This window comes from Pongo abelii, chromosome 5, assembly GCF_028885655.2.
Source record: "Pongo abelii isolate AG06213 chromosome 5, NHGRI_mPonAbe1-v2.0_pri, whole genome shotgun sequence".
Taxonomy (NCBI): Eukaryota; Metazoa; Chordata; class Mammalia; order Primates; family Hominidae; genus Pongo; species Pongo abelii.
The window spans coordinates 117,180,438-117,208,276 of NC_071990.2; the positions used below are offsets into that span (position 1 = coordinate 117,180,438).

The 27,839-nt window shown below is 37.1% G+C and overlaps 1 protein-coding gene across 6 annotated transcripts in view; it reads right to left on the bottom strand.

Moving 5' to 3' along the window:
- Positions 1–326: 326 nt before the first annotated feature.
- Positions 327–27,839, bottom strand: part of FRK (fyn related Src family tyrosine kinase) — a 158,189-nt gene continuing 130,676 nt past the window's right edge. For all 6 annotated transcript variants that reach the window (XM_054558068.2, XM_024249209.3, XM_054558064.2 and 3 more), the window contains 6 exons: positions 18,526–18,689; positions 17,504–17,672; positions 12,702–12,860; positions 2,305–2,486; positions 1,076–1,241; positions 327–684 (listed from right to left, as the gene is read on the bottom strand). In XM_054558068.2, coding sequence (XP_054414043.1) covers positions 473–684; positions 1,076–1,241; positions 2,305–2,486; positions 12,702–12,860; positions 17,504–17,672; positions 18,526–18,689 — 1,052 coding nt within the window. In that variant the 3' untranslated portion in view covers positions 327–472. The remainder of the gene's footprint in view (positions 685–1,075; positions 1,242–2,304; positions 2,487–12,701; positions 12,861–17,503; positions 17,673–18,525; positions 18,690–27,839) is intronic.

The window sequence follows — 27,839 nt, forward strand, 5'->3', positions numbered from 1 at the left end:
AATCTCAAAGCACAGGTCCTGCTGTGCAGCAAAGCAATCAAATTCCTTCATAATAACAGCCTGATGGGATTCAGCAATCTGAGGAATAATGAATAACCACTCTAATCAGTAAACAGGAAAATGCTACAACAGTCATTGAGTAAAACTTGACTATCATCTGTTGATTCTCTTGATCGGCATTTCAAACAATAAATGGAAATGTAAGTATCTCTTAAAAAGAAAAATAACTTCGTTTAGTGTGCTTAATTTTACCAGGCAGTGAGGAAATTATATATCACCTTGACTGTCCTGCAGTGTTGCCCAATCAATAAAATGCACAAATAATCTTTTTCATAACACATGGACAACTTTATCCTATCACTTGAATATGTCAGAATAAACTGATTGTGCAGTTGGTTGATAACATTGTACTTTGGAATGGATTATTTGAATTTGTTTTGCTACTTTATTATTTGATATTCTTCTCAAGTGTTCATCTTATGCAGTTATTTGCATCTGAATATGAAGAGTCTGTTTCAAAATAGTCTTCAAATTTCCAATGCAGTGTCTCAAATGTAGGTCGTTCCTTAGGCTCTGCATTCCAGCACTCCAACATGATGTTGTAAAATTGCTGTGGACAGTTGGATGGTTGCGGAAGTCTATAGTTTTGAACCAACATCTGGATTACCTGGGCACCTGTCATACCTAGAAAATACAGAACGGAACCAACAAAAAAAAACAAGTTAAAGGTCAGAGTCTTAAACTTATAGCCATTTATACTCCAGGTTACTAAGTAAGTCAATATCCTTGGCAAAGCTTTAAGGTCTGCCATCCCCTTCTCAGGTTACACAGATTAAACTAAATCCTGCAGCAAGTGATGTCTATAAGACTGCAATTCACTAGCAAAGGAGAGGGAAGCAATAAACCACCTCATTAATGCAAATTATCATCATCAAATTTTATCTATCAAGCTCCCACAGGTACATGGTATGGTCAGCCTCATAACTCTGCCCTCTAAGTCTAGGCGAAGCAGTCAAAATCACACCTAAGTAAGTGACCTGCAGCAGAAAGGTCCACTTCAGAATTAATTACTCACCACTGTAAGGCATTTTGCCATAAGTAATGATTTCATAAAGAAGGATTCCAAATGACCACACATCGGACTTAATGCTGAATTTATTACTACGAATGGCTTCGGGCGCAGTCCACTTCACCGGCAGCTTTATTTCGTGTTTAGATTCATAGATGTCTTCATTATCTACCTGTTAATGCATTAAGGAATCAGGCCAAGTTAAAGCAATTTTTTTTTTGCTACCCTCATTCACCTATAATCTGCTTCACTTCAAAATTTAGAGAGAAAAGATTCAAAATGAGCTTAGTTCAATTGACAATTACAGTAGCAAATTCTGAATCTTGCATACAAGACTGAAAAATATGTGGGAAGTCATTAACATAATATTATTTAAGAGCCTACTATGTGCCAAGAATAGCACTGAAAGAAACATTCTACTACATTTGGAGAATTAATACATGATGATTCTGGCTTCACATCTGTTCTTGAGCCAAAAAAAAAAAAAAAAAAAAAAGGAAGCAAAGTCTATTGTTTGATTTACTGATGATACTGAAAAACCACTGACTTTGATAATTACCAGGTAACCACTTGCTAATAATGAAAAGTAGGATCCAAGTGTTTTAAATTAATATATAAACTCACTGGGGTACTAATTAATTTACAAAAAGAAAAAAAATGATGAATTCATGAAGATTAAAAGGGAATCATTTATTTGTTGTTTTATGCCCTATATCCACATTTTTAGGGTACAATGTGGAAATTTAAAATTAATTTAAGAGAAAAACACCTAATATTACATCTCCTATATAGTATCTTTCAGACTGAGGTAAAAATGGGGAAATCAAAAAGCCAATGATTGCTGAAGAATTCCGGCAGCATGCAAATTAATCTGGTATACAGTGAGTAATGGTGGTTAGGTTAACACTGCACAAAGTGTACTGCTTTTGTAAAGGAAACAGAGGCAAACAGAGGTGACTGGTACTAACTGAAAAACAGATCATTAATTCAACTATAAACTTAAGTACATACTTTCCAATCTGGTTGGTCATTGTTTTCTCTATTTTGTTTCTCCTTGATTAAGAAATAGGAATGTGCAGGTAGTTTGTCTGTAAGGTTTTGGACTACTGAAGTAGTTTATGGACTACAGAACTTGGAGAAACATTGTTTTAAGGAATAACAGTATATCTATTGGTCTACTAACTGTTAGACTTTTGACCTATTACAAAAACTAATTAAAACAAAACTAAATCCACCTTAAAAACTCTGGCAAGTCCAAAATCTGCTACTTTGTAGATATTATGTTCACCAACAAGGACATTTCTGGCAGCCAGATCTCTGTGAATGTAGTTCCGAGACTCCAGATAGGCCATTCCAGAGGCAACCTGTGCCGCCATGTCTACCTGTTGAGTCAGATGGATTTTTGATCCAGCGTCATCTAAGCAATAAGAGAAAAGTAAGAAAGTTACCTTAGAGAACATTTGAACTATTAAAGTGAATTCTGAGAATTTTGAATGAATGAGCTATCAGTGAGATTAAGTACAATGGCACTGATCTGTTGAGCAAAATATATATATTTATCATTAACACAACTTAATTTGCTGTGAAAGGTTAATAAGGCAAGGCCCTCTCTTCCTTGAATGAGTATTACAAGTAACAAGTCATCACATGATCTAAACGTGGCTACAATTATCTGAGAGTCTGGCTATTTTGCCTTTTTTTTAAAAAAAAAACGTATTTATCTTTTATTTTAAGTTCAGGAGTACATTTCCAGGTTTGTTATGTAGGTAAACTTGTGTCATGGGGGGGGAGGTTATTGCACAGATTATTTCATCACCTAGGTATTAAGCCTAGTATCCATTAGTTATTTTTCCTGATCCTTTCCTTCCTCCCTACCTTCACCCTCTCATAGGACCCAGTATGTGTTGTTCCCCTCTATGTGGGTTAACATAGCTCCCACTTATAAGTGAGAACATGTGGTATTTGCTTTTCTGTTCCTGCATTAGTTTGCTAAGGATAATGGCCTCCAGCTCCATCCATGCTGCAGCAAAGGACATGATTTCATTTTTTATGGCTGCATAGTATTCCATAGTGTATACATACCACATTTTCTTTATGCATTCTACCATTGATGGGCATTTAGGTTAATTCCATGTCTTTGCTATTGTGAATGGTGCTGCAAGAAACATACATGTGCATGTGTCTTTATAATAAAATAATTTATATTCCTTTGGTTATATATCCAGTAATGGGATTGCTGGTCAAATGGTAGGTCTGTTTTGAGATATTTGAGGAATGGCTGCACTGTCTTCCACAATGGTTGAACTAATGTACAGTCCTACCAACAGTGTACAAGCATTCCTTTCTCTCCACAACCTTGCCAGCATCTGTTATTTTTTGACTTTTTAATAATGGCCATTCTGTCTGGTGAGAGATGGTATCTTTGTGGTTTTGATTTGCATTTGTCTAATGATAAGTGCTGTTGAGCTTTTTTTTCACATGATTTCAATACCACATGTCACTAATTTCTTCATGGAAATTATTACTCAACTGCTACTGAATTTCTTTCAAGCATTGCATCATTTGTTTTAGTCATCGAGCCTATAAAACAATACTAACTTTTATGGCTGAGCCAATGAAAAATTCTCACTCTTCCATCATGTTGTTTTTAAAAACTAGCTCACTAACACATATGAAGGTCTATCCATAGTTATAAAGTATGTATATTACATTTGTACCACCAAGCTTGATACATTATTTTATTTCTCTGTCTTAGTCTGTTATTCTTAGAATAGGTTGCTCATCTCTCCAGACATGCACATACCTTCGATAGGCAAAGTTTCTCCTACTGCTAATTCTTTATAACTAAGTATAAAAAATTTATATAGTACAATCAGTTTGATTGTTATTAGTAGAGGGGGGTCAGCATTATTTTGTGGTGACTGACTCATTTGTATTTGTATTTGACTTACCTATTTTGTATTTGTACACAAAATAATACTGACTCCTTCTACTTTGAAATGGGGTGAGTCATCTCTGGGTAGGATTTAGCTGCCATACTGTTGACAGATGTTTTTAGATGTCTGGAGAATTAAAAGAATCTCACATTAACTCAAACTAATATTACTCTTATATATCCCCGTCTCAATAAGCTGAATACTACATAAAGTCCATTAGACTCATGGTCAAAAGCTTAGACACAAGCCCTGACTTGAGAGGCAGCTATATACATTACAGAGGTCAGGAAACCTGGTTTGAAGTTAGAGGGCTAGACTTTAAATCAAGGATATTTCTTTGTGACCTTGGGCAAGCAGCTTAACATTGCTATGCCTCAGTTTCCTCATCTGTACATTGATAATGGTAACTACTTTATGGTATTTGTTGTTAAAATGAGAATTAAAATGAATTAATTCATGTAAAGCACTTAAAGCAGTGCCTGGCACCTAGAAAGAACTCAATAGATCCTATCTATTATTATCATTGCTCCTATCTAATCAAGATAAAACATGGAACTTGCTAAGCTAGAGATACATATGAATTACCTATGTGGAAACGACTGAAGGAAAACAAGCTATGGGTCTGGAACTCAGGGGAGAATATGCAGCAAGAGATATAGATTTAACAATCATAAGTTATAAGTGGGAGTTAAAACAGTAAAAGTGGGTGTGATTGCTAGGAAATGACAGAGAAACACCAATATTGAGGGTGGGCAGAGGAAGATAAACCTACAAGAAAACTGTGAAGAATCAGCCAGAAGAATATGAGAAGAAAACCACTGGAGAAGCTTGTAACAAGTCAAAGGTTTTGAGAAAGAGAAAATGCCATCATAGTCAAATTCTACAAGTAAGTCCACGAAGAAAAGGACTAAGACATTTGTCAAATATAAGAAGGGAGTCCCTAGTGATCTTGGGGATAGGAAGAGCAGTTTGACTGGAGATCGGGTATAAGGATTTGAGGGCTAAATACGAGTGGGGGACATGGAGACAGAAGAAGGAGGTGGCAAATTCCAAAATCCTAATCAAGAAGGAAGACAAGAAGGTTCTGGTAGAGGTAAACATAAAGTAATGGGAAACCAATTATCATAAAATTTTGGATAGTGAGGGGTTGTAATTGATAAAGTATTCAGGGTGTTTCTAGGGTGCTGGCCACATTCTAATGCTTGATCTGGGCAGTGACTGAATGGTTGCTTATCTGTTTGCTTTATAATTACATGTTAAACAATATTATATGATTATGTGTTTTCTACATATATGATATTTTTAATAAAAAATGAAATAAATAGAGTCAAAAGAATTTTTTAAGGGAAAGACTTAAGCAGTGTGTGTGTGTGTGTGTACATATATATTTACTTTTTTAAGGCAAGTAGCATATCTCAATAAGATGTGAGGTGAAATTAACAATTAACTCCTTACCAATCCTTTAGTCCTTTCTTTTTTCCCTGAGCACACACAGAAGATTACATTTCCCATCTTCCCTTAGAGTTAAGTTGAGCCCTGTCACTAGTTCTGGGCAATGCACTGTGTGCAGAAATGATGAACATCACTTACAAGCCTGGCTCTTAAAATCTCCCATATCTTTATGGCTACAGGGATGCATTTCAAAATGGTAGAGCCACATGAGTCTAAATCCCTGTGTTACCCTTTAGAGAAAGCCACCTAGCAGAGCAGTCTGGCCTATATCAAAAAAAAAATGTATATTGTTTTGTATTAAGTCAAAGAGAGTTTTGAATTGTATATTATAGAAGATGACATTATTCAGTCTAAAAATGTGAGAATGAAAATAAATATTATGCAGCATAATGGCAAAACATTGCTGCTATGATAGCCAAAACAGCTAGGCCTTTTGATATCAAATTCACTCAATAAGAAAAGAAATGTATGGAAATTAAGACAAGCTGGTTACTAACCGTGAGCTATGTGGTATCTTCTAAAATGGCTCCCAGTTACCCGTACCTCCTGATATTCAAGCCCTTGTGAAAGCTTCTTCTACTAATTGTGGCCTGGACCTAGTGACTCATGTTTAACAACAGAATATGGCAGAAGTAGGTGGGATATCACTTCCAAAATTCAATTATAAGAGGCTGTGAATTTGCCTTACAGATAATCTCCACCCTGTTGTTCTCTCGCTTGCTCACTCTAATAAAGCAAGCTGCTATGTGGAAAGCTCCCCGTAGCAAGGAGCAAAGGGAATCTTGCAGCCAACAACCAGAAAGGAACTGATTTCCTCAGTCCAACAGCCCAGAAGGAAACGACTCCTGCCAAGAGTCAAATGAGTGAATTTAAAAGTGGATCTACCTCCATCAGAGCCTTCAGATGACTGGGTACTTGCCAACATGCTGACTGCAGCCTTATAAGAGGCCCTGAACTAGGAGACCCAGGTAAGCTACACCTGGATTCCTAACCACAGAAACTGTGAGATAATAAACATTTGCTGCTTTAAGCCACTAAGTTTTGCAGTAATCTTTTGTGCAGCAATAGACAACTAATACAGGTTGATGTTAGGAAGATAACATCAGTGCTATGAATATAGTTAAAAACATGAACTATGAAGCCAAACTTCCGCCTTGGATGAATTACCTAATCTCTCCACACCTGTTTCTTCAACTGTGAAGTGGGACTAATAATACTTACCTCATAATGTGGTTAGAAAAATGAATGAAGTTCCCTTGTAAGTTGTATTCCTAGGTATTTTATTCTCTTTGTAGCAATTGTGAAAGGGAGTTTGCTCATGATTTGGCTCTCTGTTTGTCTATTATTGGTGTATAGGAATGCTTATGATTTTTGCACATTGATTTTGTATCCTGAAACTTTGCTGAAGTTGTCTATCAGCTTAAGGAGTTTTTGGGCTGAGACAATGGGGTTTTCTAAATATACAATCATGTCATCTACAAATAGAGATATTATGACTTCCTCTCTTCCTATTTGAATACCCTTTATTTCTTTCTCTTGCCTGATTGTCCTGGCCAGAACTTCCAATACTATGTGGAATAGGAGTGATGAGAGAGGGCATCCTTGTCTTGTGCCGGTTTTCAAAGGGAATGCTTCCAGCTTTTGCCCAGTCAGTATGATATTGGCTGTAGGTCTGTCATAAATAGCTCTTTTTATTTTGACATGTTCTGTCCATACCTAGTTTATTGAGTGTTAACGACCTCTTTAAAGAGAACTACAAACCACTGCTCAAGGAAATAAGAGAGGACACAGACAAATGGAAAAATATTCCATGCTCACAGATAGAAAGAATCAATATTGTGAAAATGGCCATACTGCCCAAAGTAATTTATAGATGCAATGCTATTCCCATCAAGCTACCATTGACTTTCTTCATGATTTAGAAAAAACTTCTTTAAATTTCATATGGAACCAAAAAAGAGCCTGTATAGCCAAGACAATTCTAAGCAAAAAGAACATAGCTGGAGGCATCATGCCACCTGACTTCAAACTATACTACAAGGCTACAGTAACCAAAACAGCATGGTACTGGTACCAAAACAGATATCTAGACCAATGGAACAAAACATAGGCCTCAGAAATAACGCCACACATCTACAATCATCTGATCTTTGACACACCTTACAAAAACAACCAATGGGGAATGGATTCCCTATTTAATAAATGGTGTTGGGAAAACTGGCTAGCCATATGCAGAAAACTGAAATGGGACCCCTTCCTTACATCTTATACAAAAATTAACTCAAGATGGATTAAAGATTTAAACATAAGACCTAAAACCACAAAAACCCTAGAAGAAAACCTACGCAATATGATTCAGGACATAGGCATGGGCAAAGACTTCATGACTAAAACACCAAAAGCAATGGCGACAAAAGCCCACATTGAGAGATGGGATCTGATTAAACTAAAGAGCTTCTTCACAGCAAAAGAAATTATCATCAGAGTGAACAGGGAACCTTCAGAATGGGAGAAAATTTTTGCAATCTATTCATCTGACAAAGGGCTAATACCAAGAATCTACAGGAAACTTAAACAAATTTACAAGAAAAAAAAAACATCAAAAAGTGGGCAAAGGATATGAACAGACAATTTTCAAATGAAGACATTTATGCAGCCAACAAATATATGAAAAAAAGCTCATCATCACTAGAGAAATCCAAATCAAAACCACAGTGAGATAGCATGTCACATCAGTGAGAATGGGATCATCAAAAAGTCAAGGAACAACAGATGCTGGAGGGGATGTGGAGAAATAGGAATGCTTTCACACTGTTGGTGGGAGTGCAAATTAGTTCAACCATTGTGGAGGACAGTGTGGCGATTCCTCAAGGATCTAGAACTAGAAAATACCATTTGACCCCGCAATCCCATTGCTGGGTATATACCCAAAGGATTATAAATCATTCTACTACAAAGACATATGCACACGCATGTTTATTGCGGCACTATTCACAATAGCAAAGACTTGGAACCAACCCAAATGCCCATCAATGTTAGACTGGATAAAGAAAATGTGGCACATATACACCATGGGATATTATGCAGACATAAAAATATGAGTTCATGTCCTTTGCAGGAACATGGATGAAGCTGGAAACCATCATTCTCAGCAACTAACACAAGAACAGAAAACCAGACACCGCATGTTCTCACTCGTAAGTGAGAGTTGAACAGTAAGAACACATGGGCTCAGGGAGGGGAACATCACACACCAGGGCCTGTTGGGGGGTGGTGAGCAAGGGGAGGGATAGCATTAGGACAAATATCTAATGTAGATGACGGGTTGATAGGAGCAGCAAACCACCATGGCACGTGTATACCTATGTAACAAAAGTGCATGTTCTACACATGTATCCCAGAATTTAAGTATAAGTTTAAAAAATAAAAAAAAATTGAAAACAAAGAAAAATGAATGAAGTTAATATTTATAAAAGACTTAGAAATTGCCTGTCACAAGGTACTACAGTGTTTTTTAAAGAAAAAAAAAAGTATATATATGATCCTCTCCTATCTCATATAGTTCATTTCCAGTCAATCACCTAATTTAATACTCTGAACAACTATATGAAGTAAGTATTGCAATTATTCTCCCCCATTTCATAGGAATTCCTATTACTCAAAGGAATAGGTAACAAGTTGTCTGACCTATAATAGATGTTCTATAAGTATTTACTGGGAAAAAACAAGCCAAACTAAACTTTTAAAAAATGGAGATATTTATCCTCTTTAAATTGTAATAAGATATATCTGTCATTAATTACCCTCAATACTAAATATACAATACTAAAGATTTTTACAGATCTCTCTCATTTTGGAGAAATGTATTACAAAAATTATCCAGCCAAGCTTAGAAACTACAAAAATGGTTATATAGAAAAAATATGTATGTTATTTCAACTATCACATATGACATCTAATCCTATTACAGTGGATAGAAAAAAGTTTGCACTGACAGGCATAATACTGGAGGAAATTGAGTGACACACATTTCCTACTTTGAAGGGTGCAGTAGCCTCAGTACTGCCTAAGTAAACATCAACACATACTTTTAATACAACCAACAGAGGTCAAAACTGATGTAAAAGTTCACAAACCTATGACATTTTACATTTGCAGCAAGAAAATATTTTCAATTATATTCCATTACTCAAGAATCTTTCAGCTTAATAATATTCATCATGATGGGCTGCTTAATAGTGGCACATCCATTTTAAGGCTTTATAGTGGCACATCCATTTTAAGGCTTCACTTTATTGACTGTGAACCCTCTTGATTGGGGAAGGGGCTGTCTGCAGTGAGCATTTGTTCATTACTCCTCCTGGCTGCTAAGCATCATCCTCACAAATGAAGGCACTGGTAAACTTGACCCTAATGGCCTAACCCTGAAGCTGATAGGGTTCATACCTAGCCCTGAGTAAACCAAATTACCAAGCCACAGAAATCCTCAATGTCAAAGGTGTTAGCCATGTACCAAGTGGATCTTTTCAAGCTGATACCAAGAGTCTCAAAACAAGCTTGACTCCAAGTCCCAATCTTGTTAGGTTCAGGATGGTCCCAACTTAATCTACTTATTCAATACCTAATTAGCATATACTTTCTTATGTGCCAGACACTGTTCTAACTCTGAAACAAAGAAAACACTATCTGCCTGTGTGGGGTTATATTCAGAGCATACTAAAAATAAGCCAAATAAATAAGATACACAGTATAAGATGCTTAACAGCCAAGAAGATAAAATAAAAAGCAAGGGAAGAGGAATACTTTAAGAGTCAGTAGAAAGAGATTAAATTTTAAAATTCAAAGGGTGACCAGTGAAGCACTCACCAAGATGGAAACATCTAAGTATAGATTTTGAGGAAATGAGAAGTGAGCATGTGGATAAATGTCAGAACAACAAAAAAAATTCAGGCAGAGGAAATAACGAGTGAGGCAAAAGCATGCCCGGATGGTAGGAAAAATAGCAAAGAGGGCTAGTGTGGCTGACGAAGACTGAGCAAGGGGAAGGTTGTAGAAGATGAGATCAGAGAGGGAATAGACAGCCAGGCCATGCAAGACTTCATGAGTTACACATGCTCTGATTTACATTTTAATTGCATCTCTCTAGCTGTTATGTTGAGAAGAAACTGAAGGAGACAAGAACCAGAAGATGAAGACCAGCCGGGAGCTACTGCAGAATTCAGGTGGCAGCCTGGATCAGGGTAGGAGCATTGAGGAGAGGTAAAATCCTCTATATATTTTGAAGGCCAGCCAATGAGATTTTGCTAGCAGGTTAGAGATGGGACATGAAAAGTAGAGATGATGCCAAGGTATTAGGCCTGAGTTGATATGGTCAAAGAAGGAAAGACTGCAAGAGTAGCAGATTAGTGGGGAGAATACAGGGAGATCAGTTTGGGGCATATCATCTTGAGATGTCTAATAGACATTTCTACTATAGTAGAAATTAGGACTGTTCACAAACAATGATTTTTTCCTCCTTTCAAGCACTTTAGAGAATTGTACTTCCCTACCATCTTTGACTTGATTTGTCCAAATGGAAAGGGAACAGAATTACCTCTGTCTCTTCTGGTCAGAAGCTTTAAGAATCAGGGTGAGATTAGTCTCATCCCCTTTCTCTGCCAGGGTGATCAAAAGAACTGAGCCACCAGCCAACCTATTTTGCAATGTAGCATGGATAAGAAATAAACATGTGTGTTAAGCCCTCGGGGATTTGGAGACTGTTAGTTATTGCAGCATATTTACATTATGCAGACTGATACAAGATTCAAGTGGAGAAGTTAAGAAGGCAGTTGGGTATGATTCTCAAGTAAAGGGGGAATAAAATTTGGAGAATTGTCAGGACATAAAAAATTAAACAATGAAATTAGATGAAATTAATAAGGGAACTAGTGATGTTGTGAACAGTCTTGGAGAACTCCAAGATATTGAAGGGTCTGGGAATGAAGGAAATCCCATAGGTTGAAAAGAACCACCAAGAAAAGAAGGAGGAAATGCCATTGAGTGAAGTGTCCTGAAAGCCAAATGAAGCAAATGTTTCCAGGAAAAGAAAGCATCTATTGAATTAAATTCTGTTGATAGATCTGAGGATGGGGAATAGGCCATTAGATGTAATTACGTGAATATTATTAGGGACCTTTATAAAGCATTTTTGGTTAGCTATGACCCAAGACCACTTTTGCACTTTGTCCTGGGAATAAGGCAAAAGGGGTTATTTAATAGCTGAGTTTAATCTTTCTATGGTGAGTAACATATTCTGATGCTGTTAAATTCAATATTTTTCTGCAAGGAAGCTGAGTATATTTCTGTTTTTAACAGCATTCAACAGGCCTTATTATGTTCTTTGTTATTCTTATCTTGTTTTGTAGTTTAATGTTACCAGCTTCATAAGTCATCCTGAAATCAGAGGATATTCTTATCTTTATGAAATCTTTGTTTCATCATTCTCACCTCCCTTTACCTCTAAACATTCTGTCATTCCACCCTGACATTTCAAGAAATTATGGAAGTCTCCTTTTCAAGCTCGAATTATTGTCAGTACTTGATCTCACCTTCTTTGAACATCTCATTTTAATGCTCATTATACTGTATTGTTGTTTACTAAATTATCCATTTGTAATAAACATCAAAATTTCACAATGCCCTTCAGTCTTCTCTGACTACAGGAAGCAAACAGAGAAATAAAGCAATAGTATATTTCTGCTTTTTTGTCTGACAATTCCTATGTTGCCTAGCAGTGGAAGCATTTTAAACAGCAACAAGTACAATGTTGTCAAATACCAGCAAATAAAATAAACATAGGATACTTCCCTCCCTTTTTCCCCAAATGTATTCCATGTCCCCGAATTCTCTGTGCCATAGAAAATACTGGTCCATAACTGATAATGTTCAATTAGTGTAGGAAATAAAGCTCATGCAAAGCATCATGCTAAACATCCATTCTTTAACTTCCCACGTTACATTCAATTACCCTAATATATCTGTTGTGAATAATTTTCTCTTCCACTGCATAAATATTTTCCACCTTTTGAGTATACAATATATAACCTATTAAATAGTAGTTGAGCCATTTAATGTTAAGACATTCATTCTCACAGACATACACATAGTAAATATCCTTTCGGTTACAGAAGGCTTGCTAAATTGACATTTATGGGACTAGCTAAACTAAATTCCTTTTTTTCCCTTGTATTAAGTCTTTAGCTTACTTTGGAGATATTCTTGCAGACTTCCATGTCTCATCAACTCTGTAATAATATAAATTGGATCTTCTAAAGTGCAAACAGCATAAAGCTGGATAAGCCTTGGATGTCTTAGGTTCTTCATTATCTGTGCCTCCCTCAGGAAGTCATTTGGATCCATTGAACCTGAAACAAGAAGAGGGAGAAATCACTTTATGTTATTGAGGCATTCCTATCCTCACAGCAGCCTGGTGGGAATCATCAAGATTGCCTCCTGCTTCTCAGTAGAGTAAGAGCCTCAGTATCACAAATCTTCAGAGTTATCAAGAAGAGAATCAGTTCAGCCAGAGCAACCTAATAACTGGATGTGTTGGTGCATCAGGAGTATATGGTTTATATGTTATGACCTGTAGGTGAAGAGAGGTTGATTCAGGTCTACATGAAAAATGAAGGAAAAAGGAAAGACTGACAATCTAACTGATAAAACAAGGCATCTTAACACAAAAGGAAAACATTCTATGAACATGAGCACTGAAGGTCACTGAATATTTAATTACTGCAACCAGAGACTGATAGCTGCCCTGTCCTTGGTGCCCACTGTGGGAACAGCTGGACAAGAATCCTAAAACAGTGACATTCTGCCATATTTTTGTCTTTAATTCTGTAGGAACATAGTGTGTAGACCAAATGGAAAACATCCAAGACCATCCCCAAAAGTTAATGGGGTTTTTGTTCACACTTTATATGTTCAACGCGAAACTGGTACTTAATGTTTTCTCCTGTACTATCTGCTTCCACAGTCAGAGCCTTAATAGCATGGCCAAATGGAGGAGAGACAATATTAAGGCCTATTTAGAAGACTTGTCTGCAATTAAATTGTATTTTAATGGATCCACTCTGACTCACCATGCAAGGTGTCAAGTAGTTGACATCAAATAAAATCTAAGAGGAGGAAGATTATCTGGAGTTTACATTTCATCAGTAATTTTAAAATCTTTTCTTTTAGAATATGATGTTTCAGAGGCATTACTATAATTAAAGGAATACTGTCATTTCACATCTTAGTATTCACTATGAATAATGCAAATATAGTTTCCATTGATGCTCAAAGAGACTACTACATTCATCATCCTCTCGATGTTGAAGACTTTACAACTGATATTTAAACCCAGGCATGGATAAGCTTTGACATTCTAAGGCAACACTGTGACTCGTTTATTAATGTGAAGTTGAGTTAGTTACATGTGACCTGCACATCATTTCACATAAAACATTTGAGCAGTCTCCCCTTTGAGAACCCAGAAGTTCAGAACTGGACTGATCAGACTCTGCATTCTAGACAAATCTCAACTCTCTGCCACTAGTGCCCTGTGTGATCTTGAGCAAGTTATCAAACCTCTCTAAACTTCAGTTTCTTCATCTGTAAAACATGGCTAATAATTTTACTGACATTGCAAGATCATTACCAAGATAATAGCAATGCTTGCACGTATGTATTCAGTGACTGTTGATCATTATTTATATTATCATTGATATGCATAGTCTTGGAAAAACCAAACAGACCAGCTGTAAGTATATTTCATAGGCTAAGGAAGAAAAGGGACAAGTACTTAAAGAGAAAGAATAGGAGAAAATGGCCGATTCTCTTTTCCGTTACATGTTTCTGAGCTCCCTCAATTCCATCTCCACCACTGGTTTACTCCACACAGTCAAATAGGATTAAAATTTGGAATCATGGTCACAAAATGGAGCTGAGAATAAGAGACACCTAAACCATAATAAGAGACTTTGTTCTTAATTGTTACAACTAGTTTGGCCCATGGTCAAATATAATATAGTGGGGACTCCCCCAACTACCACCCCCAAAAAAAGAAGCTTCCAGTGATAGCAGTAATTATGATAACCATACAGAAAATTAGGCTGGGCATGGTGGCTCATGCCTGTGATCCCGGAACTTTGGGAGGCCAAGGCAGGCAGATCACTTGAGGTCAGGAGTTAAGAGACCAGCCTGGCCAACATGGTGAAACCATGTCTCTACTAAAAATATAAAAATTAGCCAGGCGTGGTGTCAGGTGCCTGTAATCCCAGCTACTTGGGAGGCTGAGGCAGGAGAATCACTTGAACCCGGGAGGTGGAGGTTACAGTGAGCCGAGATCACACCATTGCACTCCAGCCTGGGAAACAGAGTGAGACTCTGTCTCAAAAAAAAAAAAGAAAGAAAGAAAGAAAAGAAAAAGAAAATTATATATACAATATATATTTATGTTAATGAAATTTCTATGTTGTGTGGCCATCAGATTCAAGCAATATAGGGCACTCAAACTCATTCCCAAATCAGACTATGCACAAGAACTGAAATCACAGTAGGTCAGAGCCTCTGCAGGTGAAGACTGTTTCAGAGCACTCCTTCATGGTCATGCTGGTTATAGCTCACCAGCTGCAGAGTAAAGGAAACCCAATCTCAACTCAGCTAGTAATGTAACATTAAATATTAATTTTTGCCTGTCAAAGCTACTGTGGGAGTTCATTTCAGGCTCATCTTTATTGCATAGTAGCCTGCTCAGCAATAAATAGCTGCTAAGATTGATTAATGGCCCCAGTGAAGTGAAGACATTTAACCAATCACTAAAGCTGTTTGTGGCTATTACACTGTAAATCAATAATAATTATTCCTGTTGGAGAGAAAGCTATTGTGGTTTTTTTTTAACATGAGAAATCTGACTTTTTTGTTGTCTTTTGACTTCCCAAAGGGCTTCCTTAGAGAACAATGTTAGGAAGGCTAGCTAGTTGCCTCTTCTTAGAAAAGAATTATTAGATTGGACAATAAAGTTTAGCCACCATTTATTAACAAGATTAGGGTTTAAAAGCATATACACAGTGATTGTGAAAATCTCAGGTGCTAGAATAGAATGCACTCATATAGCATCTGGCCACTTTAAAGTGCCTGTCTCTTGTTTCATCTGGCAGATGAAAATGCTGAAACTGAATTCCTGCACTAGTAAATTTGCACTTCAGTGGACACATCTGTCAGCAGCCCCATGGAGGCTAACATTTATTAAGAACTTGCTGCATATACTTTACGTACATTGACTCCATTTGTCCTCATAAAACCCTAGAAATTAGGAACTATTATGATTCCCACTTCCAGATGAGAAGATTCCAAAAGGTTAAAAAATTGTCCAAAGTCACAAAGGGCAGAGCCAGGTTTAAACACAGATTTATCTTATATCAAATTTGACACTATTCACTTGTTACACCAGAGGATCCCAACATTTTCAATTCATGGAACCCTTAGTGTCTCCGTAACTTTTTTCATGATGTCTCTAAGTGAAAATAAAAAAAAAAAACTAACAGTTATTTTGATTACTGGGTTAGATCCAAACAAGTTAAGAAGTATTTATCTTAACAATTTAATAGCCATTTGAAAAAGTAGCACAGGTAAATTGAAAGGAAAAGATAATTCTTCACTTAATTTTTAACTGCAAGTGCTTACTAAAGTGATATATGCATCCCTGGGACACTGCACAACTTCTCCAATCTTAGAATCAGATGAAGCACTGCTACCCCCATTTTCTGGTCCATATTGATTTTTGTGTGGATTTTGCATTTGACCATAGCAACTATCAAAAACCCAGCTTCACAAAGATAGGATGTCAACAAAAGGAATGTTGTTCTAAAGTTGAAACCATGAACTACTTCAAGGTAGCAGCTTGTACAATATTCAGGATGTTGACTTCAAAACTTTTAAGTATTCCACAGCACTCTTGTGAACTCACTGTGGTGCCCCCATGAGCCTTGGCACACAGTTTGGGAACCATAGTGTTACCCTATGCTGCTAGCCAACAAATTCCAAGTGCTCAAGTTCTGCCATCAGGAGGTTTACCAAACCTCTAAGAATTCTGGGCTAGGCAAATAATGCAGGTCTCCCAGAAAACTACAATCTAGCCTATGTTGATTATTCTTACCTCTGTTATAAAGGTATATATGAGGCTACTATAAGCAATGTTGCACTTGTATAGACTGTCACTTCCATAATAAATGTGGGTTCAAATCCCAGCTATGCCATTTACCGACTTTTTCATTATTATAATAGTTTTTATCCATCACTTACTGTGAACCAGGCACTATACAAAGCATTTCCACTAATGACCTAATTTATCTTTCTGGTTGGCCTTACTATTATCTCTACTTTACAAATGACAAAACTGAAGCATAGAGTTCAAAAATTTGCTAAAGATCATGTGACTAGAAAATATTTGGAAAGTTACTTAGTCCCTCTTTAAAATGGAGGGAATAAAGCCTGGCTGAATAAACACTGATTTCAGTATAATTTAACTTGCCATCACAGGAAAAAGCAAGATGGAAGGGAAAAAAAGTTCCTACATTTTCAAATACAAGTTTCTTTAGATGGAGCATTTTGCCTTTTAACCACACAAAATTAATACTTTTAAAAATAGTTGTTCCCTGAATAGTATAAAGATTCCTTCTGATTTTTTAAATATTTTCAGCTAAGTCAGTATCTGTTAACTAAGGCTAGGAACGAAATGGGAAGAAGGACATTGGAAGACTGAATCCTAACTCCAGAGAAGAGAAGAGTTGTCAGACTCTTCAATCAGTGATATTTTAAGACTCAGCTGAACCGGGAAGTGTGTCTTGTTTTTATATCTTAATGCCTTATCCATAGGTTGGGGTCACCTGGGCTAGAGAGAATGACCACAACACCTGCTTGCTGCCAGTATTAGCCACCCTATGACCTCTTAGATATTTATAGTGTTAAATTGAGCTCATAAAAATCAACATATGCCATTTAACCTTTATTGTTCTCGCACCTGGTTTTAATGTTTTCACTGCTACTGGAGTGGTATTGTTCCACAGCCCTTCCCATACTTCGCCAAACTGACCAGCTCCCAATCGCTTCAGAAGCTGTATGGAGTTGCGGTCTATCTCCCATTGGTCCACGGTTTTATATGACAAATCAAATGGAGCTGGGACCTGGATCTGTTTCATAGAATAATAAGAGCAATTGTTTAAAAAAAATGTAAATTTAATATTATTTTGTTGAAAATAATAGTCTAGGTACTTTTAAATAAAACTTTTTAAAACAAAATATTGTAAACTGTATTATAATTACTTCAAAAACAAAAAGTATGGTGGTAGAATCTGCATTTGTTAACTCTTCAAATTGATCTTCCAAATCTTGGGAAGTCAGGCACCTCGTTGTCCACCTGTCTGATCCCATACCTAACGCCATCCTCACTCAGGTATGGAATGACTTCTGTCTACCTCTTCGCCTAGCTAAATCCTCTCAGTTTCAAGGCCCAGCTGAAGTTCCGTCTCACCCACAAATCCTTCCCAAACTATTTGGCTATAGTTTTATTATACGTATCATCTATTTTTGCATAATTAAATGTTTTATATTTTTCAAACTCATTTTTTCATGTCTTTATTTGTTCAGTCATTTATTTACTCATTCATTTAGTAAGTAAAATTGTTTTAAGAATTGACTAGGTGCTTTTCTATAAACAAAACAAGCAAGACCCCTGCCCTCCTAGAACTCATATTCTAGTTTACCACCTGCCCTATGGTCTCTGTTGCAGCTTCTAAACTCTGCTGTTATGGCACAAAAGAATCCAAAGAAAACTCATATACGAATGAGCATCTGTGCAAATAAAACTTATTTACAAAACAAGCACACATCAGTGTGAGCTCATGGGCCATGGTTTGCCTATACCCGCCTCAGGTAATAAAATGACAATTTTTTTCCTGAACTGATATTCCATGAAAAATACTCAGATATCTGAAGGAAAAAAGTTAACTTCAACAAAAAAACACAGCTTGAAAGCATTTTCACCTTTAAGCATGGTTTCCCCAGCTTGACACACAGGCCGTCACTTGTCTTGGTGTAGTGGCTCACAAATTCGTTCAGTGTTGAAAAGGTTCTTCTCCGGGTGAGAAAAAAGCCCCCTTCATCCAGTCTTTTAATTCTGTAGTGTTTTACAACTCCTCCATCTAAAACTGGAACCCAAAATAATTCCTGTTAATAAACTTCTTGCTAAAACCAAGCAGATTTATTTACTTTCTGGTGACATTTTCAATGCATAAAATGAAATCTATATAAAATTATACGTATTTCTCAACTTTGTCTCAGAAAAGATTTAAGAAAGTTTACAAAGGATATAGAACAAAAGAGAGAGTGTGAGAACTGGGAAATAATACTGAAGGAAATATAAAAATAAAGGGGTGAGGCTAGCACTAAAAGAATCCATGCTTCAAAGCCTAGCACACTTGATTAAAACAAGCCATAAAATTGACCCTATCACTCTAGCAATGCAAAGAAGGAAACCTTACCATTTTGAGGAATCACAGTATCCATAAGATAAAATCATGAAAGGTTTTTAGAAACAGTTTGACTCTTCCTGGTGCAGAGACCAGGGAGAAATTTCTCCCATGAAATCCTCTAATGTGGCATTGGAAATAAACGGTGTGCTCAATACCGTCTTACAATAATGCACGGAATTCCACAGGACTGTTCATCATATTGTACCTCAATGCAGGCTGGTAACAGAATGTCCTAACACAGTTCAATAAAAGCAATTCCACAGAGCCTAAAATGATGTAGTCCACATACGCAACGTTCCAGCAGTATTGCTTCATCCAAGGGTAAGTCCTGTAGGACCTACAGGAATAACTAGACTGTGTTATTTTTACTTAGTCTGGCTTGCAGTGGCTATTTTGTTACTGTTGCCGCCCACCTACCATTGACCCTTCTTCTAGTAATAGCACCCCCAATTTTCCTCAGAGAATTGTTGCTTCTCTAAAAGCATGTGGTCCAGAGGGATCTGGCAGCCACCTGGAGCTGAAGAAGACATAATTAGTGCAATAAGAGCCAAGGAAACCCAATTCCGGGACTTGATAGTTCCAGAAAGACACGAAGAGTTTTGTTAATGTGGCTGTTGTTTTGGTTTTGGTTTACTGATGGGAGTTTGGAGCTATTGGCAGAATCCTGGCCTCCAGACAGGAAGCAAGCTTGCCTGAGAAGAGAAGCAGCCCAGTGGGAGGCAGTCTTGATTTGGAAAGTGAAGCTTAATCCCGGGAGCCAGCCAAGACTGGCTTTTCAGCTACAAGAGTCAATTAATTACCTTTTTGGCTAAACTATTTTGAATAGGGATTTCTGTACTTACATTCGAAATATTGACTAATGCACTTTATACCTATGCTTTCACTTAGCAAAGTTATTGATAAGTATTGGGCAGCATTTACCACCAGAATGCTATTCTGCATTCCTTGCTAAATATATAACTTTATGCTTCAGTGATTAGTCAGACTGGTGCAATGCTCTTATGAAAGGAAAGAAGACATCCCACTTCCCATATGGAGGTTTACTGAGGGCATGCCAATAGCTAGGACAATTTTTTTTTTTCAAAAACAGGAATTGGCACACACCAGAAAAGCTAAAATGAAAAAAGACAGTATCAACAAGGAAGTGGAGTGACTTCCCACACACAGTTGATGGAAGAGTAATTTTTACCACCACTCTGGAAAACTGTTTTTCCTTATCTACTAGAGTTGAACATAGTCATACATGTCATACAGTAATTCCACCCCAAGCATAAAATCAATAAAAGTGCACAATATATTCACCAAAACATGTGTTTAAGAATGTTTTTAGTTGCCTGATTTGTAAGGGTCTAAACCTGGAAACAATCCAAATGTTCATCAACCAATAAATAGAACTATCCAAATGTCTATCAACTAAAAAACAATTGAATTAGCTAAAAAATTGTCATCTACTGGAATGCAGATTTGTAAATAAACAAAAACTGCAGCTATACATAACACTGTGAATGAATCTCACAAACTCAAATATATATAGTCTCATTATTAAAAATCAAGGCTGAGCTGGGCATGGTGGCTCACACCTTTAGTCACAGCATTTTGGGAGGTTGAGATGGAAGAATTGCTTGAGGCCAGGTCTGCAAGCCAGTCTATGCAATGGTGGCAGACCCTGTCTCAACAAATAATAATAATAATAATAATTGTTTTTAAATTAGCCAGGATTGGTGGCACACATCTGTAGTCGCAGCTACTTGGGAGGCTGAGGCAGGAGGATCACTTCAGCCCAGAAGGTCAAGGCTGCAGAGAGTTATGATCGATTGTGCCACCATACTCCAGTCCAGCCTGGGCAACAGAACAAGACTGTCTCTAAAATAAAGAAATAAATAACACAAACAAGCAAAACTGTTGATATGAGGGGTCAGTGACTGGGATGTTAACCTAATTCTCTTTCTTAACTTGGTGCTGGTTACCTGAGTGAATTCACTTTGTACTCACCAAACTAAACTCTTATGAATTGTGTACTTTTACTATGTGTATCACACTTCAATTTAAAAGAATACTTTTAAAATGTCAGTGTTTTGCTTCTGTTTATGAACAAAGGGGACATCGAGTCTCCAAACTGCTATATTATGGTTCATGCTGTATTATTTCAGTATAGAAGGTTATTAAAGTAAATGTTACCTAATTTTCACCTTAGATATAAAAATTCTCAGTAGCATACACATAGAATATTAACTTTAAGCAAATAAGTTTTCCAGTAAGCACTGTGAGAAACCTGGCTACAAAATGCCCTCCTAAATAACTGAGTTGACTTGCAGTATAGGAGTATTTGCTATAAGCCAGAAAAATGCAGGGAAATATGAAACAAAAATCAAGACTTTAGGTTAACTTCAACACTGAATTTGAAGGTAACCTTTCTAACACAGCATCAACCACAAGAATGCAAACAATACAGCAGACAAGCACAACTAATAATTAAAGCATACACCTTTCATGTTCTTCCCAGTGGTCTTTAATTTGTAGTCTATGAGAATAACACTCCCCTGTCCCTAGATGAAAGCTCCAGCAAAGTTTTCTGCCCACTTTTAGGTATTAGACAGTCTGACTTCCACTTAAAATCACAAATACAGTCTCAATTCAAGCCTAGATGCCCAGTCCCAGATGATAACCAAAACACTCTACTGCTACGTGATCAGATGTCAAATCTTCTCTCCTTCCCCAGCTCTGGCCCGCTTCAGGCAAAAGGCAGCAGTGGAAACACAGTATGGGCGGCTTCCTCTCTGTTTCTCTGCTATAGCTGCTCCCCCACTTTTCCTTCCCAGCTGGGTTCTGAGCATCTAGACTAAAAGAGAGAAGAGGGAGTAAAGGATGAGAAGGCCACACTCAGTCGACTTCCCACTCTGAGCCTGCTGGCAGAAACTCAAGCTGACTCCTCTCTGAGACACTCATGCAGGCCCTTTGGGGCTTCCCCATCTCTAAAGGAACCCTCACTGCAGTTGCTAAGATGCAGACCTTTCTAGGATGCCTGCATCCAATCGCCTCTCAGCTTGTTTCCTGCGCAGTTCTCCAACCATATTCTCCCTTATAGGTCTCCTCTTATCCTCCAGCAGAGGTTTCTTGGGCAAAACCCAAAACTCCTCCAGACTGTCCATCTACAGTGCCATGACACTTTTGCTCATTAGGAGACCCACTTATGGTCCCGAGATAATATTTACACACCCCTTGCCCTGACAATTACTAGGAGGAGAGAGAGGCTGGTGCCCTAAGTCACCTCTATTCTACTTCCACAGGATGCTTTCGCCTTCTCAACCTGAGTCAGGCACCTGTGTTCTATCCTCCCAACTGCAGAGGGTGGAGAGTTAGCTCTCAGAGTGGCCTTCCTGAAGTGCCCTCTCACTAGGTTTGGGGTCCCATTCATTAGCCCAGGAATAAAGGGGGTCCCATAGTGTGCCAACAGCTTTCTTCAAAAGCAAAATGCCATCAGCAAATTCTTCCTCCATTTCGCTCCTTGTATCCTTTCTAAATTATTAACACGCTGAGAGATCCAAGAGCAGCCATGCCCATCTTTGACCGATTCCTTTGTCAACTGTGAGTATGGAGATGTGACTGTGAAATTTTACTTCTATTGTAACCTCAATCAAAAACTCCATTTTAACATTGTTACATTCACACGTATTGACCCAAACACCATGCTAAGCATTATTTTACATTATTTTATCGTAATCTTGTAACAGTTACATAAGGTAGTTATTAGGTCCATTTTATTACCCATAAAAGTGAGTAGATGGCACTGCCAGGATTCAACTTGGGGCCTTGTGACTCTAAGATGCTCTATAACCAGCAGATTTCACATAGCAGATCCAAATGTCTAATAAGACACACCTCCAGTTCATGAAAATAATATTATGTCATCTGTGTTCAGGAAAATGTTTTACTTTCAGCAGTGATATCATTCATTCATTTTAATGTTTTCCTTTACATTAAAATACAAAAGGCAAGCATCTATTTAGTTCCTTCAAGAGCAATATCATTTTCTTAAACTTTTTTGTGTTTCTGGAACACATCCTTGCACTCTGATTTGTCAAGCTACCATTCCTACTGGCTATGACTCTTAGGCCAGTGTTAATTGCCCTATATAATAATCATCAAATAGAGGACTTCTATCAGGATACAGAGCTTAGCTCATAATATATTCCTGAAGCTGGAAACCATCATTCTCAGCAAACTAACACAAGAACAGAAAACCAAACACCACATGCTCTCACTCATAAATGGGAGTTGAACAATGAGAACACATGCACACAGGGAGGGGAACATCACACACTGGAGCCTGTTGGGGTATGGGGGATTAAGGGTGGGATAGCATTAGGAGAAATACCGAATGTAGATGATGGGTTGATGGGTGCAGCAAACCACCATGGCACGTGTATACTTATGTAACAAATCTGCACATTCTGCACATGTATCCCAGAACTTAAAGTATAATTTTTAAAAATAAAAAAAAAAAGCCAACAAAGGGCCGGGCATGGTGGTTCATGCCTGTAATCCCAGCACTTTGGGAGGCCAAGGCGGGCAGATCACTTGATGACAGGAGTTCAAGACCAGCCTGGCCAACATGGCGAAACCCTGTCTCCACTAAAAACACAAAAAATTAGCCGGGTGTGGTGGCATGTGCCTGTAATCCCAGCTACTCGGGAGGCTGAAGCAGGAGAATTGCTTGAACCCAGGAGGCAGAGGTTGCAGTGAGCCAAGATTGTGCCACTGCAATTCAGCCTGGGCAACAGAGCAAGACACAGTCTCAGAAAAAAAAAAAAAAAAAAGCCAACAAAAAGTCAAAGACAGCTGTAAACAAGATCATGTTAGTCCCAATTCATTTCTCCACAAAGTTATAAAAATTTAAGAAGTAGAAGGATATCTAAATATAAAATATACTTGCTATTTATATAAATTCTTGGCCTACATGTTCAAGCCTTGACATCTATCAAAAAGAGAAGTCCATAAATTAAAGTGGAGATGTCTAGCAAGCCAATAGGTCTGTAATTGGAAATGATGGGAAGCAATAAAAAGAATTCCCCTTTTATAAACAGGATGAACTATCTACTAGCTCCAAATTGAAATGGACTATGTGGAAATTAAACACAAACTTACAAATTCCTTCATAGTGCACCACAAAAGATCTAATAGTCTCCAAGCTAGAGACTAAAGTAAATAGACAGCAGAGGGGTTAAAGTGCGCTTTGTGATTTTCTTAATAAGGGATGCAAATCACAGTGATAAATATGGCTTTGGAGATTGCTACTGATTATATAAAGAAAGCCTAAATAAATATTTGCCAGATCGTGCTGATGCAGATTTAAATTCTCAACTGTAAAACCCAATGCTTGGCAATAGCACCTAGAGTTTTCAAGCACAAAGAGAGGCATTTTGTTTAACAGAAAAAGCAACAGACTGAGAAATGGCAGACCCAGGTTACAATTTAATTAGTATATAACCAAAAACATGTCAGTCTCATGGGTCTTGATTTCTTTATTATTAAAATAAAAGAGTAGGCTTTTAAAAAAATCTCCAAATTTCCAAATGTTTCCATCTTAGCATTCAAAGATTTCTGATGACCATTGCTTTCTCCCCCTAAATTCTGATCTCTTTGTGTAGTCCTTTCATAAAACTTTAGTAATTGTTACATTGGAGCTTTTGAACCCCATTTGAATGCTTTTCCTGTGAATCTTCTAGAATCTGGCCCCTTCCTTTCCTCTCAATTTAAATCCTCAGAGCCAGCCTTCTCTATCCACTAGTGCTCCTCCTTTCTATCACATAAACCTGTTTAATTGTGATAGTATTTATCACAGTAGAATTATCTCTGTGAGGGCAGGGGCTCTGCTATCTTCATCCAATAAATAGAGCTTGGCTCAGAGTAATCACTAATATAAACATCTACTAAATGAATGAATGATATCACTAACTCTTGTATTTTAAGTGAAATATAAATTTCTGAGATGTCTGCTGCAATATTAAATAGGTAATTATAGCAATACTTTCGGGACTTACAAGACTTCCCTGCAATCTTATTTTAAAATGGCAAAAAAAAAAAAACAACCTCAGGATATAAACACTACTAGAGAATAGTCATTCAAGTCAATATTTAATTTCTTGATTTTTAAAATATAATGCAGATTTTTTTTTTCATCTCTTACTGGCATCATGAGCATTTATATATGGTTCCTTCAAGTTTTCAATCTCAACAAAACTGGAAGATATGTATTATTTAAAAATAAGACCACAAAAGCTACATCAGGAAGATTCAATACATTGTAGTCAGGATGAAGGCACTTTTAATATTGCATATATTCATAAATAATCAAATACAGAATGCAAACTGTTTTTTAAAAGTATTTTCATTTGTTAATGGTGAGTTCATATGCTTGCAAATTGTCGTTCTTAATGAAGGTTGAGTTCAGGTGTCTCAGAACCAGAGAGAAATGAATTTTCTATTCCTTTTCTGGCTTGTGATCTTTATTATTGAACTGAGCCTATTCCATTTCCTACAGACTATAAGTGAATGCTTGTGCCATTCTTTTTGTGAAATACTATGAGTTCATACTAGTTAAGTATTTTAGTAGTTCAGCTGCAAAAAATATATAAGATTAACTAAAATAAACTGGAATCATCTATCAATAAAGTTGCTGGCATTATGATTGAACTCAGCTAAAAGATCAAAGATCCTGAGTTTACATGTTGTTTGACCTAGGGAGAAATGTTTCACCTGTCAACTGATTAATCTAGCAGAACATGTCGAAGAATTAGGATATATTGTGGAGACGTGGGTAAGTATGTATCAGGAGTACAATAAATGTTGGTTGCATGTTGAAAGAACTCACTATTCTGCACGTTAACTTCTATATGGACTATACCACAGGTCACCTGATTATTTGGCAACCCTCACATCCAGAGTAACTGGTTCGGGAGAGGATCTACGAGATCTAGTTGGGGTCTGATGATTTCCATCCTATTTGCCAAACCCAAGTGCATTTATGTAATATATAGTTGGTGACAGATATAGAAGCCCAGCTTTCTTTTTTTATTTTTATTTTTATTTATTTTATTATTATTATTATTATACTTTAAGTTTTAGGGTACATGTGCACCATGTGCAGATTAGTTACATATGTATACATGTGCCATGCTGGTGTGCTGCACCCACTAACTCGTCATTTAGCATTAGGTATATCTCCTAATGCTATCCCTTCCCCCTCCCCCCACCCCACAACAGTCCCCAGAATGTGATGTTCCCCTTCCTGTGTCCATGTGTTCTCATTGTTCAATTCTCATCTATGAGTAAGAACATGCGGTGTTCGGTTTTTTGTCCTTGCGATAGTTTACTGAGAATGATGATTTCCAATTTCATCCATGTCCCTACGAAGGACATGAACTCATCATTTTTTGTGGCTGCATAGTATTCCATGGTGTGTATGTGCCACATTTTCTTAATCCAGTCTATTATTGTTGGACATTTGGGTTGGTTCCAGGTCTTTGCTATTGTGAATAGTGCCACAATAAACATACGTATGCATGTGTCTTTATAGCAGCATGATTTATAGTCCTTTGGGTATATACCCAGTAATGGCATGGCTGGGTCAAATGGTATTTCTAGTTCTAGATCCCTGAGGAATTGCCACACTGACTTCCACAATGGTTGAACTAGTTTACAGTCCCACCAACAGTGTAAAAGTGTTCCTATTTCTCCACATCCTCTCCAGCACCTGTTGTTTCCTGACTTTTTAATAACTGGTGTGAGATGGTATCTCATTGTGGTTTTGATTTGCCTTTCTCTGATGGTCAGTGACGATGAGCATTTTTTCATGTGTCTCTTGGCTGCATAAATGTCTTCTTTTGAGAAGGCATTTCTGTCTTCTCAATGTCTGTTCATGTCCTTTGCCCACTTTTTGATGGGGTTGTTTGTTTTTTTCTTGTAAATTTGTTTGAGTTCATTGTAGATTCTGGATATCAGCCCTTTGTCAGATGAGTAGGTTGCGAAAATTTTCTCCCATTTTGTAGGTTGCCTGTTCACTCTGATGGTAGTTTCTTTTTAGAAGCCCAGCTTTCTTCTAACATGGTAAGGTCTTATTTTGCAGTCCTTTCATAAAACTTAGGTAATTTTCACCTTGGAGCTTTTGAGGTAGAAAAGGGTTTCTTTGCCACTATATAAAAGAATACTGTGAGATTTTATCATAAAGCACTTTCAAAGAACTCTGCCCCAATTCTACCCCACACAGGTAACATATTATTCAGAACATGTTAAACAATTATGAAATTCAGGATATTCCAAAATTAGATTTTTAAAAGACAGAAATTCCAGAAACTAAGTTTGGAATATAACATAAACATAAAGTCAGAGGCTGTGTCTGCAAGACACAAAGACGTCAAGTCGGCTCAGTGAAAAACATTGGTATAACAATTAGTTTGGTGTTTTACAGAAAAACAAATGGTTGATTGTGCAGATTTTCGTTTTTCAGCTGGTCTTCTGGCATCATCTGGGCATAGCCTTATTCCTACTGACTGATAATAATCTCTTCCCATACTGAGTAAAACAATATGACTTCGTTGATTGAGCAAAGGAATGAAAATCAAGAACTCACTCCCCTAATCTTATTCTGCCAGTGATTTGTTCTCTGACCTTAGGCAAGGAATTTCATTTCAGTTTCCTTATCTAGAAAATGAGAATAATGATCTTATCTATATACTCCCACAGGGATAGTTTGAGTGTCATTGTTCACAAAGGATGATAGATATTTCTAATGTACAATGTGTGAATACTGTATCACAATATCAGTAT